The sequence below is a fragment of the Pan troglodytes genome, chromosome 6, assembly GCF_028858775.2.
Source record: "Pan troglodytes isolate AG18354 chromosome 6, NHGRI_mPanTro3-v2.0_pri, whole genome shotgun sequence".
In the NCBI taxonomy this organism is placed as follows: Eukaryota; Metazoa; Chordata; class Mammalia; order Primates; family Hominidae; genus Pan; species Pan troglodytes.
In genome coordinates this window covers 145,526,808-145,543,780 of record NC_072404.2, presented here as the reverse complement: position 1 = coordinate 145,543,780, position 16,973 = coordinate 145,526,808, and the positions used below count along the sequence as shown (strand labels likewise).

Below are 16,973 nucleotides of genomic sequence, written 5' to 3'. Positions count from 1 at the left end.
ACCTATGTTTTCATTTCTCCTGGGTATATACCTAGGGGTGGAGTTGTTGAGCTGTATGGTAACTCTGACTAACCTTTTGAGGCACTGCCAGACTCTTCTAAAGCACCTAGCTGCACCATTTTACATTCCCACCAGCGTGTACGGGGTTCTGCTTTCTCCACATCCTTGCAACACTTGTCATAAGTTTTATAGTCATCCTGCAGTAGGCGTGAAATGATGTCTCATTTTGGTTTTGATTTGCATTTCCATGATGACTACTGATGTTGAACATCTCATGTGTTTATCAGTCATTTGTATATCTTCTTAGAAATGTCTTTTTTGGCTGGGCGCGGTGGCTCACGCCTATAATCCCAGCACTTTGGGAGTCGGAGGCGGGCGGATCACCTAAGGTCAGGAGTTCAAGACCAGCCTGGCCAACATGGTGAAAACCCCGTCTCTACTAAAAATACAAAATTAACCGGGCATGGTGGCAGGCGCCTATAATCCCAGCTACTCGGGAGTCTGAGGCAGGAGAATCGCTTGAACCCTGGAGGCGGAGGTTGCAGTGAGCCGAGATCGCCTGGGGGGCAAGAGCGAGACTTCGAGACTTTGAGACTTTGTCTCAAAAAAAAGAAGAAATGTCTTTTTGGTTCCTTTACCCATTTTTAAATTTGGTTATTTGTCTTTTTGTTGAGTGGTAGATGTTTTCTTTATATATTCTAGATATAAATCCAAGACTCTTAGCAGATATTAATCACAAAGCTGTATAAAGCATAAAGACTATGTAATAATAGTAATTTTCCATCACCTATTTTCAACTCTCTTATCTGCTAAAGGTAAAATTTTAGGGTGCCATATAAATTGCCTAAAATATATATACTATAACTTAGTTATTAAGTAATTACCTTTACCAATAATGCTACGGTGCATATCCTCTTACCTAAATCTTTGTATACATTTGTAATTATTTCTTTAGGATAATTTCTTAGAAGTAGACTTGTGTGTCAGTAGGTATGAATATTTTAAGATTTTTGTTGTTGTTGTTTTCTAGACAGAGTCTCGCTCTTTTGCCCAAGAGGGAATGCAGTGGTGCTATTATGGCTCACTACAGCCTCAGCCTCCTGGGCTCAAGAGATCCTCCCACCTCAGCCGCATCCAAGTAGCTGGGACTACAGGCACACACCACCACACCTGGCTGATTTTTGTATTTTTGTAGAGATGGGGTGTCCAGGTTGGTCTTGTACTCCTGAGCTCAAGCACTCCCTCCACTTTGGCCTCCCAAAGTGCTAGGATTACAGACATGAGCCAATGCATCTGGATATATTTCAAGGCTTAGAAGATACACATCTCTCCAAAAAGCTTTTACCAGTTTGTACTCTAGCAACCATGACACATATAAGAATGTTTTTCCTAACATTGGATATTGCTAGTACAGTTGGATATTTTGAAATTTTTAATTGCTTTTTACATTTCTATGCATAGTTATCTTGCAGGATATGATAAAAGAAATCACTACCATAAAAAGCTTCTGCTTGTCCTGGCATAATGGGCGACTTATTTTGAAAACAATTGTGTGTCTTTTTATACATGTCTTATACAAATTTTCTGTATATTAGTTGTTTATAGATTTGCCAAAATCGATTTGGCTGCTTCTCTGGGGAAGGGGAGGAGGGGGTGTTGCATGTGTAAATCTGGCTATCTTGCTGAGAATGGTTCTAGGTAATGTAGATCGTGCAAATTAAAATGCTTTCTTTCATTTATTCCTTCGACATTGAGTGCCTAGTCTGTTCCAGGTGTTAATACTATTCTAGGCACTGGGGGATACAGCAGTGAGCAAAATGGCCAAAGTCCCTGCCTTCATTAAGCTTTCATTCTAGTAAATGAGATAGACAATAAAAAAGATAAAGTACTTTGGGCCAGGCACGATGGCTAACACCTGTGATCTCAACACTTGGGGAGTCCAGCGTTGGTGGATTGCTTGAACCCAGGAGTTTGAGACCAGCCTAGGCAATATAATGAGACCTTGTCTCTAGTAAATAGAAAAAAAGAAAAAAAGTGAACCAGGTGTGGTGGCATGTGCCTGTAGTCCCAGCTGCTTAGGAGGCTGAGGTGGGAGGAGATTGCTTGAGCCCAGTCGATTGAGGCTGCAGTGAGTGGTGATTGTGCCGCTATACTCCAGCCTGGGTGACAGAGCAAGACACTGTCTCAAAAAACAAAAAGAGAAGAAGAAAAAAAGTACATTGGACAGTGGTTAGTGCTAAGGAGAAAAAAAGCACAGGAGGGTAATGTTATTAATGTTTAGAGAGGAGGGGCGAAATTTGAGGTAGGGTGGTCAGGGGAGACGTCATTGACTTGTATGAAGACCTGAAGGTAGTGAGGAACCAGCTGTATGAACACATGAGAAGAGCATTTTAAGTTCTTTTGGAAACTCACTTTTAGAATAATCAGTGTTCTCTGTGTTTTATGTTAACAGAGGCTAGTATTACTAGCTTGAAACAAGCTGCCCTGGTTAAAGCGCCTCTCATTCCGACTTTGAACACAATCGTTCAGTATCTAGACCTTACTCCAAATCAGGAATACTTGTTTGAAAGGATCAAAGGTAATTATTGATTTGAAAAGGAAAAAATAAGAGCTTTTTTACTATGCTGGAATTTTATCAGTAAAGATTAACAAGGAAAAACTTTTAATTAAAAGTATAACATGTCTTATAAATACGTATTAATGATAGCTTAATAACTTTATTTTGTGTAGGAAACTTAAATATGAGCTAAATGGGCTCCAGTGACTATTTCACTCATTTCCTACTTTTAGACTCATAAGAATGGGTGCCATTATGACATTCTTTATAGTTCCAGTGTGCTGAGCCTTATTTCTCTTAATTTTTATAATTCCTATTTAATAAGTTGCTTCCTTATATTTCTGTGATATTCTTATTATTTGGTGGAAGATGTGCTCTCCTGAGGAGACTGACTTGAGAATCAGGAAATGTAGGCTCCCTGACACCCCCATACACCCTCTGTGCCTCTCTACTTACAGAGCAATTCATAACGTTAGAATTTTTTAAAATTTGGATAAACTTTTAAAAGATTCTCATCACTAAGACAAGCTTTAGAAATAGTATTCAAATTGATCATAAATCTTAATTTGAAAATATTATAGTGTTCTCCCTTTCCCTTAAGGTTAGAGCAGGGTTCAGGAATAAACATTTTTCATGACTTTTTAAAACATTTTATATAAGGAGAATTTCAAACATACACAAAACTAGAAAAAATAGTATGCACACTCCTCTTGTACACATCACCCAGCCTCAACAATCACTAGTCCCTGGCCAGACCCTGCCCTATCCATACCCCGTCCACTTTCTTCCTGTATTGTTTGAAGCAAGCCCTCATGTCATTATCAGTTCATCTGTAAATATTTCTTTGTATATCACTAAAAGATAAGCCTCCCACGACCCCCTGCTTTTGAGACAGGGTCTTGCTATGTTGCCTAGGCTGGTCTCCAACTCCTAGGCTCAAGCAGTCCTCCCACCTCAGCCTCCCCAAGTGCTGGGATTATAGACATGAGCCACCATGCCCAGCTGAGCCTTTAGAAAACTAATACAAACATACATAACCAGAATACAATTATCATTCTTTTTTTTTTTTTTTTTTTTTTTGGAGACAGTCTCTGTCGCCAGGCTAGAGTGCAGTGGCGCAATCTTGGCTCACTGCAACCTCCACCTCCCGGGTTCAAGCGATTCTTCTGCCTCAGCCTCCTGAGTAGCTGGGATTACAGGCACACACCACCATGCCCAGCTAATTTTTGTGTTTTTAGTAGAGATGGGGTTTCACCATGTTGGTCAGGCTGGTCTCAAATTCCTGACCTCGTGATCCACCCACCTCGGCCTCCTAAAGTGCTGGGATTACAGGCGTGGGTCACCACACCTGGCCACAATTATCATTCTTAATATTCTTTTTTTTTTTTTTTTGAGACCCGGCTCGCTCTGTCACCCAGGCTGGAGTGCAGTAATGGCACTAGTGCAGGAGTGTATAGCTCCTTGCAGTCTTGAACTCCTGGCTATGGCAATCCTCCCTCCTCAGCTTCCCAAAGTGCTGGGATTATAGGAGTGAGCCACCATGCTGCCTGGCCCTAATATTTCCTGTGTTATGAGATATTAAGTCTGTGTTCAAATTTCTAGCTATCTCATAAAAATGCATAATTTTTTGGCAATGTTTGTTTGAATTGGGATTCAAATATTGTAATACATTGCAATTGGTTATTTCAGTTTATTTTAAGCTATATGCTTCCCATTCACCTTTTTTTTTCCTTTGCAATTTATTTGTCAGAAGAACTGGATTGTTTGTCTTTAGTGGTTCCCATAGTGTGGGTTTTGCTGAATGCATCCCTATTGGGTAGTTTTACATAACCCCTTCTCTTTCCCATAAATTCATGTTTGAGTTTTTTGGCAAGATTGCCTTGTAGTTAGGAAGGTATTTGTACATCCAAAAAGAGAAAGTGTCTGTGTATGTACACATATATACAAAGTATATAAAGGTTTTATATCAAATATACAAAAAAGCTTAAAAGAATACAGTGGGCTGGGCACGGTGGCTCACGCCTGTAATCCCAGCACTTTGGGAGGCCGAGGCAGATGGATCACAAGGTCAGGAGATCGAGACCATCCTGGCTAACACGGTGAAACCCCATCTCTGTTAAAAATACAAAAAAAAAAAAAATTAGCTGGGCGTGGTGGCAGGCACCTGTAGTCCCAGCTACTCAGGAGGCTGAGGCAGGAGAATGGCGTGAACCCGGGAGGCGGAGCTTGCAGTGAGCCGAGATCACACTACTGCGCTCCAGCCTGGGCGACAGAGCGAGACTCTGCCTCAAAAAAAAAAAAAAAAAAGAATACAGTGAACACTGTCTTGTTCTAGATTGGATAGTTAGAAACCTTTTGACATATTTGATTCTTTCCACATATATATACACACACACTTTTTTTTCTTGCCGTGCCATTTGAAAGTACATTGCAGACATTACTTTTTAGCATGCATTCTCCTAAAAGTAAGAACATTCTCCTACCTAACCATAATACAATTATACCTTTAAAAAATAATAGTTTTCTGATATTTAATATATTGTCCATATTCAAATTTTCCCTACCCATCGACTCTTTTTTTTAAGAAGCCAGAATAGTAGTCAGATAAATCTAAAATCCCACATTTTGGATTTATCTGATGTCTTCAGGGACATGTTTAACTTTTGTCTTTTTATATCTTTTATTTCTTTAGGTTTGGGTGTTTTGATCAAGTTTTTTAAATGATTTGCTTCTCTTATTATATTCCCTTAGCTTTTTTTTTCTTTTCTTTTTTGCATACTCTTAGCTTTTAAAAATTTCACCTTGTTGCCACAGAACTCTCTCAGGGAGGTTGTATGAGCTCATTTCGATGGAACAGAGGTGGCGACTTCAAAGGACGAAAGTGGGATACAGACCTGCCCACCGATTCTGCTGTAAGCCCCTAGATTCTTTCATTCATTTATTCATTTACTGTTGATTGACTGACTGACACAGGGTCTTACTCTGTCACCCAGGCTGTAGTGCAGTGGCACAGTCACGTCTCACTGCAGCTTTGATCTCCCAGGGCTCAAGTGCTCCTCCCAGCTCAGCCTCCCAAGTAGCTGGGACTAGGCCTGAACCACCACACCCAGCTAATTTTTTTAATTTTTTGTAGAGATGGGGTCTCACTTTTTTGCCCAGGCTGATCTCGAAGTCCTGGGTTCAAGTGATCCCCCTGCCTCAGCTTCCCAAAGTGCTGGGTTTACAGACACGAGCTACTGTACCTGACCCTTAGATTTATTTTGTTTTTTTCAGTTTCCATTACTGGATTTATGTGTTTTTGTTTGCCTATCATAAGAATAAGTGTTAATTTAGAAAATAAGGTATTTATAATAGTATCAGCATGTTCACCCAACCACTGTTAATATTTTTGTGTATTTTTTCCCTTTACTTGGTTGCTACTATTTTTTAATGTTTTTATCATATTTGTAATTCTCTGGTGTGTAAAATTATGTACTCTGCTTTTTTTCCACTTCTGTAATATTTAGGGTTTTTTTTTACTTCAGCCTCCTCCTACCTAGATATTTGTTCATTATTACACACTGTCATTTAACTATTCTCCTATAGTGGACCTAAAAGTTTGAGACACTTGTGGTGGAGAAGGAATTTTTACTTGTTTTTTGATCTTGAGTAATGCAGCATGCAAATAGTGTGATGCGCATTGCTTTCTTTCTTGGGATTGTCACTTTAAGAGAGACTCCTAGAATTACATTTAGGAGATCAAAGAACATAAATGTTTTTGTGTGCTTACAAGTTTTTCAAAATTATGTTCGCTTTTTTTTTATAGTGACTGTTACGGGTGAAAATTAAGTTTTATGTTGAGATTCAGATTGAGAATTGAATGTATTTTATCTTGGTTTTGCTATTAACTGTGTTGGTATGAATGATCCACTTAGCAAAAAACTAAGAATGCCCTGCTTTTCTAGGGTTGCTATGGAAAACTAAAAATGAAGATCAAATATGTAGGGAATGGGAGTCTGGTGTTTAAGCCCCACCCTCCACCCCTACCCTCAACAGATTATGGTAACTTTGTAGGCTGGAGTATTTAAACTTTTTCAATTTGAAAAGGAAACCTTCTCATCAAAATATAGACTGATTTGATGGCAAATATCTTTTTCTATTTTAAATTTTGAGTAGATTATTTGAATTAAGCCTAGCTTCATGTCTTAAACACACTGAATTCCTTTATGATTTAAGAGAGGAATTAGTGAATTCCTTATCTTTGTAGGAAATAATACTTTCAGTTAAAAGAATAGGTGTGCTACCTGAACTATGTGTTTTTATCTTTTTATTCTATAGATTTTATCTTGTAAATCTAACCATTTGACAGCATTTTTCTAAGTCACTCTTCAGAGAAAAAATTTTTTAATTGGAATCGTTATAAATACAGATGTTTCTAAAGGGTTCTACATCCATGCTAGATTTTCATGCTGACTTAAAAAAAAAATTATTTCTTCATCCTCAGATCATCATGCATGTATTTTGCACCTACCTTGATTCCAGATTACCTCCGCATCCGAAGTATCCCGACGGAAAAACTTTTACTTCTCAGCACTTTGTTCAGACACCAAATAAACCAGGTATAAACCTCTCCTAAAAGAATGTGTTGAGATTTTCACACAAAATATCTCTGGGGGTTTGGTTTTTTAATGCAGCATATTGCCTTCCTTTACAGATGTTACAAATGAGAATGTTTTTTGCATTTATCAGAGTGCTATCAACCCTCCCCATTATGAGCTCATCTACCAGAGTCATGTATACAACCTGCCAAAGGTATTTCTATATAGAGAAGATGCTGTTACAGAATGTCTTGGGTGATTTGCTTGGATGATGTTTTTAAAATTATAATCTCATGTTAATAGAAGAAGTAAATTTTTTAAATTAGGGGAAATGTGTTTCATACATATATATTTCTTACTATAAAAGTAATATGTGCTTAATTTGGGGAAAGTATAAAGAAAAAGAAGGAAAATCACTCATTCCATTACCTGAGGCAGTCATTGTTGATTTTTTGATTGGTATATTGCCTTTTGGTAAATTTCATTTTGGTCTTATGTCTCTTTTTAGAGGCAGAGTCTAGCTCTGTCACCCAGGCTGGAGTGTAGTGGCATGATCATAGCTCATTGTAGCCTCGAACTCATGGGCTCAAGAAGTCCTTCCACCTCAGCCTCCCAAGTAGCTAGGACTACAAGCACGTACTAGTATACCTGGCCAATTTATTTTTTGTAGAGACAGAGTCTCTCCATGTTACTCAGGCTGGTCCTGTACCCCTGGCCTTAAGCAGTCCTCCCACCTCGGCCTCCCAAAGTGTTGGAATTACAGGCGTGAGCCACTGTACCTGGCCCTTTCTTTATATTTTTTATGGGCTAAAATTATTTATGTAGTTTTATATCTGCTTTTAAATATTAGCTTTATAACATAATTTTCCATACTATTAAAAATCTTCATAAAAATTCCTTTTTTTTTTTTTTTTGAGATAGAGTCTCACTCTGTTACCCAGGCTGGAGTGCAGTGGTGCAATCTCGGCTCACTGCAACCTCTGCCTCCCGGGTTCCAGCAATTCTCCTGCCTCAGCTTCCCGAGTAGCTGGGATTACAGGCACCCGCCACCACACCCGGCTATTTTTTTGTATTTTAGTAGAGATGGGGTTTTACCATGTTGGCCAGGCTGGTCTCAAACTCCTGAGCTCAGGCAGTCTGCCCACCTCGGCCTCCCAAAGTGCTGGGATTACAGGCATAAGCCACCATGCCCGGCCTAAAAATACTTCTTAATGGCTATAAAAAAAACTTCACTAGTATAATTTATTCAACCATTTCTCTACTGTTGTACATTTTCTGTATTTCTTATTTTTTATTATAAATACTGCTGAAAAGGTAGAGGCAGGCGGATCACGAAGTCAGGAGATCGAGACCATCCTGGCTAACACAGTGAAACCCTGTCTCTACTAAAAATACAAAAAAAATTATCCGGGCATGGCAGCATGCACCTGTAGTCCCAGCTGCTGAGGAGGCTGAGGCAGGAGAATGGCGTGAACCCAGGAGGCGGAGCTTGCAGTGAGCCGAGATCACGCCACTGCACTCCAGCCTGGGTGGCAGAGCAAGACTCCGTCTCAAAAAAATAAATAAAATAAAATAAAATAAATAAATACTGCTGAAAATGTATCTTCATGCATACAGCTATCTGCATTTCTTTAGTCCAGAGTTCTAAAAGTGGAATTCTAGGTCAAAATATTTTTAAGACTTTAAAAATAACATGTTACCAAATTACTTTATAATAAAGGTTATTGTATCAATTTATACTTCCATTAATGTGTTTTACTTTTTTTTTGAGGTAGTCTTGCTGTGTTGCTTAGGCTAGTATCACATTCCTGGGTTCAAGCAATCCTCCTGACTCAGCCTCTTGAGTAGCTAAGATTACAAGCACATACAGGTTTTTTACTCTTTTTTTGAGACAGAGTCTTGCCCTGTCACCCAGGCTGGAGTGCAGTGGCGTGATCTCGGCTCACTGCAACCTCCGCCTCCCAGGTTCAAGCGATTCTCCTGCCTCAGCCTCCTGAGTAGCTGGGACTACAGGCGCGTGCCACCACACTTGGCTAATTTTTTTTGTATTTTTAGTAAGAGATGGGGGTTTTACCGTGTTAGCCAGGATGGTCTTATCTCCTGACCTCGTGATCCGCCTGCCTTGCCCTCCCAAAGTGCTGGGATGATAACAGGCATGAGCTGCCACACCGGTTTTTTACTCTTAATTACAAGCATCAGTTCTGTTGATAACCTTTACAATTATTTTTGTTACCAGCATCTTTACTGAGAAATTTTACATTGGCTATAATAATAAATTGTGCTGTCTATCAGATTCTCAGGAAGAGATGTTAATTTCATTTCTTCAAGTTTAATATTTTAGCTTTGTATGTAAATACTTTGGGCCATTGAAGTTCTTGTGAATATCCATGCCGATCTTTGTTTTTTAACCACTATCTGTTTTTTTTCCTTGTTCTTACAGTGTAAACATTATCTTTTAAAAATCATACATTCTCTCAGATTCTTGAGTTAAAAACACATTAAATTAGAGTAAGTGGGGAAAAGTTAATCTGTAAATTGAAAATCTAAATTAAGAGCTGTTTTTACAGACCAAAAATTACATATAATAGTTTGATTTTAGAGCTACCAATATGCTGCCTAGTATTCCCTTGCAGATAAAATAAATTTATATTTAATGTTATTTATATGCTAAAGTATATTCTGATATATTTTAAAGTATGACTAAAAGCTTTTTTTATCCCAACACTTGTTTATGCCATTATAGAGCATTTTTGTATGTGTAGTGTACAGGGGCACCAACCTCAGAATAGCTCTCCAGGCTCTTCCAGACCTTAGTAAGTGTTTCTCCCCATGTGTGAAACACAGTCCCCCAGCTCCCAACCCCCCAGTATGTTACCTTTCTGCTCATCTTTCAGGTTGCAGCTTAAAATACAAAAAAAAAAATTAGCCAGGCATGGCGGTGGGCGCCTGTGGTCCCAGCTACTTGGGAGGCTGAGGCAGGAGAATGACGTGAACCCAGGAGATGGAGGTTGCGGTGAGCTGAGATCACACCACTGCACTCCAGCCTGGATGACAGAGCAAGACTCCATCTCAAAAAAAAAAAAAAAAAATCTTTCCCTCAGGGAGGCATTCTGTCGCTAACCAGTCTAAATCAGACACTGCATCTTCATATGTTCCTATGGCACCTCCTCTCATAGCATTCCTCAAGCTTTGTTGTGATTCTTAGTTTACTGTCTGCCTTTCCTACTGGCCCTTATGTCCTTGACATGTATCCTTTCTGTCTTACTCACTGCAGTATTCCCACTTCCTAGCACAAAGCATAGGTACTTTGTTTAATAAATAAATGAAAGTCTGAATTATATGGAATTCTGAGTTAGTAGGATATGAATTGATAAGATATGTATTTACCTACCAGATTGAATCTTTTTTGTTTGGTTTAAATCTTGTCTTTTTTGTCTTTGTTCCAGGGCAGAAATAATATGTTTCATACATTGTTGATGTTTCTCTACATCATAAAGACCAAAGAGTCAGGAATGCTTGGGTAGGTACTTATGCTTTAAAAACGTAAGTAGTTATTTACTGATTTTCTTCCTATGTTAAGATTCTGCAGAAGGCAGCAGCATGTAACTGAAGGTTTATGGATTGAACAATAGATAATGGTTTCAGCCCTGTCACAAACTACCTCTGCTATTTTGGGCAATCCATTAGCTAACTCCTTGGAACCCATTGGTAAAAGGCAAGTGGACTACATCATTAGCATTATAGTTGTGTTCCCTGGAGGAATAATTCAGAGATAGATAAAAATTAGACTCTTGCCGTTTAAAAACTTTTTTTTTTTTAAATCTGGAGACTGTTTTTTTCCAAGCCATTTCATTTCAGACACAAAGCATTCTGCAAAGTGTTTACACTTCCAGAGAGACAGAGTCGGTACCTGTTCCGTAATATCATTAACTGGAATGGAAAAGTAGTCAGTTGAAATCGTTTACATACTTGGTAACAGAGCTCACATACTGCAAGAAATTCAAAATTTTAGTATTGTCATTTTGATGATTAGAAATTTTAGTGTATCAAATGACACATGAAATAAGTAGACCCCAGCTAAAGCTAGGGATATTTGTAGTGCCTGATCTGGGAGTCGGAAAACCTGGGTTCTGGGTCCAGCTCTGCCATACTAAGTAACCTAAGGCTAGCAAAAAAAAAAAAAAAAAGGGATGGGCTTGGAGCAGAAGGGATTGTGGTCATTTCCACTTCCGATATGCATGCGTCTTTAAGTTTTAGATAGCATCCTGTTTGTAATTTAGAGTTTATGCGTGTCCTAGAACTGTGCCATCCAGCACAGTAGCCACCAGCCCCATGTGGCCCTGAACACTTGAAGCAGGACTAGACAAAATTGAGGTGCGCTAAAGTGTAAAATGTGTAACAGATTTCAAAGACACAGCCCCCAAAAAGTAAGATAACTCCTTAAAAATTGTATATATTTGTTACATATTGAAATGCTAGTTTGGATAGATTTAGTTAAGTGGAATATGTTCTTAAAATTAATTTCACCTGTTTATTAGGTGTCTACTAGAAAATTTAAAATTATGTGGCTTCCATTTGCAGTTCATATCATATTGTATTTTTATTGGACAGCACTGCTCTAGAGAAAGCAAAGCTCCTTAAATATATCGGATGTAAAGATTAAAACAGACATGAACAAAAATGTGTAAACAAATATGAACATTTATTAGCTTTTTTTTTTTTTTTTTTTTTTTTTTTGAGATGGAGTCTCGCTCTGTCACCTAGGCCGGAGTACAGTGGCACCATCTCAGCTCACTGCAACCTCTGCCTCCCAAGTAGCTGGAACTACAGATGCCCGCCACCATGCCGGGTATTTTTGGTAGAGACGGGGTTTCTCCATGTTGGCCAGGCTGGTCTCAAACTCCTGATCTCAGGTGATCCACCTGCCCGGCCTCCCAAAGTGCTGTAATTACAGGCGTGAGCCACCACACCCAGCTGTTAGCTTCTTTTATCATATATTTTTTAATGTAAGAAAGATTAGGAAACTAACTTTATTGAGGCATCTAAAGTAACAGGGTTTTTTATTTTTAAATTATGAAAATAATGCATACTCAGTAGACAAGTATTTAAATAACACAGCAGTGTATAAACTAGAACTAATTTCGAATTATGTGTAGAGACAGTATCTCACTGTATTGCCCAGGCTGTGATCTACCTGCCTTGGCCTTCTAATGTGCTGGGATTACAGGCATAAGCCACTCCACCTGGCTTTATTTTTGTTTCTTTTGCTTAAAAATGTATTGTATCCAAACATAGTACTTTATGATCTAATTTTTAGTCTTATGGCATATCTTGGACATTCTCCCATGTCAAATTTTCCCTAAAATGTCTAGGAATGTTTGGTTATAAATATACTTACACATATATATTAGATGGAATATGGAATTTGATATAAATATGTTGTTAATACAGGTCAAGTATTCTTTATCTGAAATGCTTGGAACCAGGAGTGTTTCGGATTTGATTTTCTCCGATTTTGGAATATTTGCAATAATTACTGAGCATCCCTAATCTAAAAATCCCCAAAATGCTACAGTGAGCATTTCCTTTGAGCATCATGATGTCACTCAAAAAGTTTTGGGTTTTGGAGCATTTCGGATTTTCAGATTATAGGTGCTTAACCTGTATAATATAAATAAGCAATTAATTTTTGGTTCTAATTGAAAATGTATCTTTTCCTCTGTGGATCCAAATTGATATTTTGATGCATAAATGGTTTGTCATGATAGCATGAGGTTTGAGTGCCATATACGGTCTGTCATATGCTTTAAAATGAAAAAGTGCTTAGTGGAGCAGCACTTTTTCATTTACTGAAATGTAATGAAATTTACTGAAAGGCCAAAAGAAATTGATACAATTTTTAAAGCGCTATCTTCTCTTAATGAGCAACTTATATATGGAAAATTAAGCATTTTAGACTAAAACCAGTGTTTTTAAACTCGGGGAAAAGCTTGGAAATTATTAACCTTTCGAACATGAATAATTTTTTAAATACATCCTAAAACAAATAGTTAAAAACTTTCCTATAACTTAAAAGAAATAAGTGAGTGGCTCAAATATAGTCCATTTGGATTTATGACCATAAACCCACAGATTGATCCAAATACATTATCAATTTAATGCCAGGTATTTGTGCAATAACAGGAATCAGATGAATGTTCTACTTGCAAAAGGAAAAAAAAATCTAGACAGACTTGACTGCACAGTGACTTACATGTTCTGTTCAGGAAAAGACACTGTAAAGTTTAAAGTTAATGACAAACCGAAAGCATTATTCTGCTGTAATATGAGCAGTAGTAATTGGGTTTGCAAATATAGCAAATCCAAGCTTATATTTGTTATATATAAAGAACATATATGATTTTATTAGAAAAATGGACAAAGGTATGAAAGATTTCTTCATAAAGTGTGCAAACAGCTCCTAAACACAAAAAGATGCTTAGACTCATGAACAAACAAGTCAAAATTAACTTTTTTTTCTGTCAAATTTGATATTATTTGTAGTGTCAGGGTATGAAGAAATGGAAAATACAGTTGATAAAAATTACCTGTTTCGAAAGGCATTTTTGGCAGCTTTTTATCAAAGTTAATACATTCTTATAATTTTAAAAGTCATAGAGGGCTAAAAGTTCATGACAGAAATGAGCAATTCCCTGTATTCCCCAAGTCTGCTTCCCAAAGTAGACTGTATTCCCCAAGTGGCTTTTTCTTCAGTTATTACTCTCATAGTTCCAAATAATAGAGGTATACAGCTCTCTTGATTCTTCAGTTTCAGATATTATCTGTTGATTTTTTTATTTTGTTAGGTGAGTAATTTCTTTCTCTTATAGCCCTCTTATTCCCTCAGACTTTGAATACAGTCATATTACTCTCTGGAAGAGAAGTATATGTATTTTATTGTTGTTATATGTAGTAGGATTTAATGTATTACTAATACACATATGAAAACTCACTAAAGTATCCCCAGTAGTTAGTAAATTCCTAATTCAAATCGAGTAATACAGTTCTCTGAGAGGCTAGCATCTCCATATCTTCCATCTTTTAAATACAATTGATACTTTTACTTTAATCTTGCTTGTTAAAATTATTCTGTTAGCTGGTGTAATAGCTGGTGTATTCTGGTGTAATAGTTCTTGTTTACTGAAAAACTAACTGTCAACACTCCATAAATCTATTTATTCTAAATTTGGGTTTTAAACATAGTTAAGAAAGTAATTACTGTTACTGGAATTCACCTGATAAACCATGTATAACATAATTCATTGCAGAATCACATTAAATATCAATTAAACATGTATTATTCATAAAGATTTTTGTTATTAGAAAAAGACCTTAAATGCTTGGCAACCAATTCTAATAAAATTTTTTTTTCTCTTTATAGGAGAGTTAATCTTGGTCTATCTGGTGTGAATATATTGTGGATCTTTGGCGAGTAGCAAGTCATATATTTAATTCCGACATTTAGACTATTTCACTGAACCAGAAGTCGAAACTAAACATCTCTGAGCCACTGACTCTTCTGAAATAAAATACACATGGGTGTATGTTACAGACTCTTTAGATTTAACAGAAAATGTAGCTGTTATGAAATGTAATTGTAAAAATATGTCCCTTATCTTCTGTATCGAGACATTGCCTTTAATTTTATATCACTTTTCAGAAATTTCAGTTGACTACCAAACTGCAACCCTTCGGATTTTTATTGACTCAAAATAGTGCCATTCCCCTTAATGAAATAGATTTTGAGTCTTTTTTTTCATTATAACCCCCAAATGAGAATCATCTACCTGATTCTTGTACCATAAAAAAATTTTTTTCAGTCTTTTTTTTTTTTAGAGAGGGTCTCTGTCACGCAGACTGGAGTGCAGTGGCACGATCTTAGCTCACTGCAACTTCTGCCTCCCAGGTTCAAGCAATTCTCCTGCCTCAGCCTCCTGAGTAGCTGGGATTACAGGCACGCACCACCACGCCCAGCTAATTTTTGTATTTTTAGTAGAGACAGGGTTTCACCATGTTGGCCAGGCTGGTCCCGAACTCCTGACCTCAGGTGATCCACCCACCTCGGCCTCCCAAAGTGCTGGGATTATAGGCGCGAGCCACTGCGCCCAGCCTCAGTTATTTTATTTAACAGTATAAGTACTTAGAAAGTAAGAAAATTGCTGATTTAGTTTTTTTTTTTTTTTTTTTTAATGTTTCCCCAGCATTCTGCAAGTTAGGCCAAAGCCCACATTCAAAGAAATGAGATTAACTCTTAAGTAATGTATTAAGTTTATGTATATTTTAAAATATTATTAAAGGAGGTTTGAAAGTATTGACATTTAAAAAGTCAACACTTAGATTAAATTTAGCTGGTAGTTTTAATTTGGGTTTTAGTTAAGAGTGTGAGGACATCAGGAAAACTGTTTACCACTTTGGTTTTAGCAGCTCAGTTTTACTATTCCATAATATGTTATTTTTAAAGTTCTCTTTTTAAGATCACAGTGATATCCTGTCTGTTTAAATTTTTTAAATATGTTCAAAATATCTGGAGGGTGAGAAGTTACCAAGTTTGTATGTTTTGTTTGACTCACCATCTTTATTTTCTGTATATATATGTAGTAGCTGGCAATTGCGTGTATTTTCTTGATTAACATATTAGAGACTGCTTCCATCATCTTATGTAAACCTGGAAACAGCTGAAACTAGTCTTTTCTGAAGAACTGTTTATCAGTATTAGATGTGCATCCCATTTTGTCATTCCCTCAGACTTTGAATACAGTCATTACTCTGGAAGAGAAATGTAAGTATTTTTTTTGTTATCTGCAGTATGGTTTAACATGTATTAATAATACACATATGCAGACTCACTAAAGTATCCCCAGTAATTAGTAAATTCCAAATTTAAGTCAGTACAGTTCTGTATTTGTAAATTCTGTCTTTCAAAAAGTTGTTCGTGTTTTTAAAAGTTGATGTCCAAAGGAAAGGAGCTTCTTTTAAGTACTTTTGGTGTATGTTAAATATTTATTTGCTATGATATTCTAGAAGAAAATATCAAACATGTTAAATATAAGAACATGTTAAAATTTAAATTTGCTATTTCAAAAGTTACTGAAGATGTCTTGGAATAACAATTGTCATGCTGTTAAACTAGTTGCATATACTTCATTAAAAGCACCGTGGAGAAACATTTCAACAATGCATAAGATGAAATGTCTTTTTTTCTTTATAGGACTTAGATAGCTTTTAGTCTAAAAATTCAAAGCTTTAATATTATATTTTTAAAGTGACTATCAAAAAAATACAGTCTGCAGTAAATATATACATAGGGATACACACTTAAAAAGATGTTTTGTTTGCATACTATTAATAAGTCTAGTGTGGATTACTGTACTCTGGGTAGCTTTCCTATATTAGCTTTTCTTCCCAAATATTTGAGCCAGTTTGTACTTAAATATAGCTTTTATTAAAAATACTTTGGTAGATTCATTTGAATTCACCCCTCAGGAAGACAGTGCACTGCAAATAAGGCAATTTTTTTAGTCCTTGTGTTAAAATGGATAAATGTCTACTAATATCTCTGATCAAATATTATTTACAGGATATATGTCACAAGTTTTTCTTTGATTGCTTGACTTCTTGTGGGATCAGATCCACTAATCTTCTAGATTACATTCACTTCATCATTTATCCTTTTCTTTGTCTATAAATATCATCCTTAAGCCAGATTTCTTTTAGAGGCATATTAGGTGTTTATAATTTAGTTTCTACTGAGACATACAAATGTTACGTTGTGTGGCTTTCTTTCTCAAACTAAAATATAC

At 36.8% G+C, this 16,973-nt stretch overlaps 1 protein-coding gene across 5 annotated transcripts in view; it reads left to right on the top strand.

The window, feature by feature from the left end:
• Positions 1–16,350, top strand: part of TMEM209 (transmembrane protein 209) — a 41,844-nt gene extending 25,494 nt beyond the window's left edge. For 2 of the 5 annotated variants that reach the window (XM_063813859.1, XM_016956851.4), the window contains 6 exons: positions 2,453–2,578; positions 5,372–5,469; positions 7,041–7,155; positions 7,251–7,348; positions 10,581–10,654; positions 14,555–16,350. In XM_063813859.1, coding sequence (XP_063669929.1) covers positions 2,453–2,578; positions 5,372–5,469; positions 7,041–7,155; positions 7,251–7,348; positions 10,581–10,654; positions 14,555–14,609 — 566 coding nt within the window. In that variant the 3' untranslated portion in view covers positions 14,610–16,350. 5 annotated transcript variants of the gene reach the window in all.
• Positions 16,351–16,973: the final 623 nt, after the last annotated feature.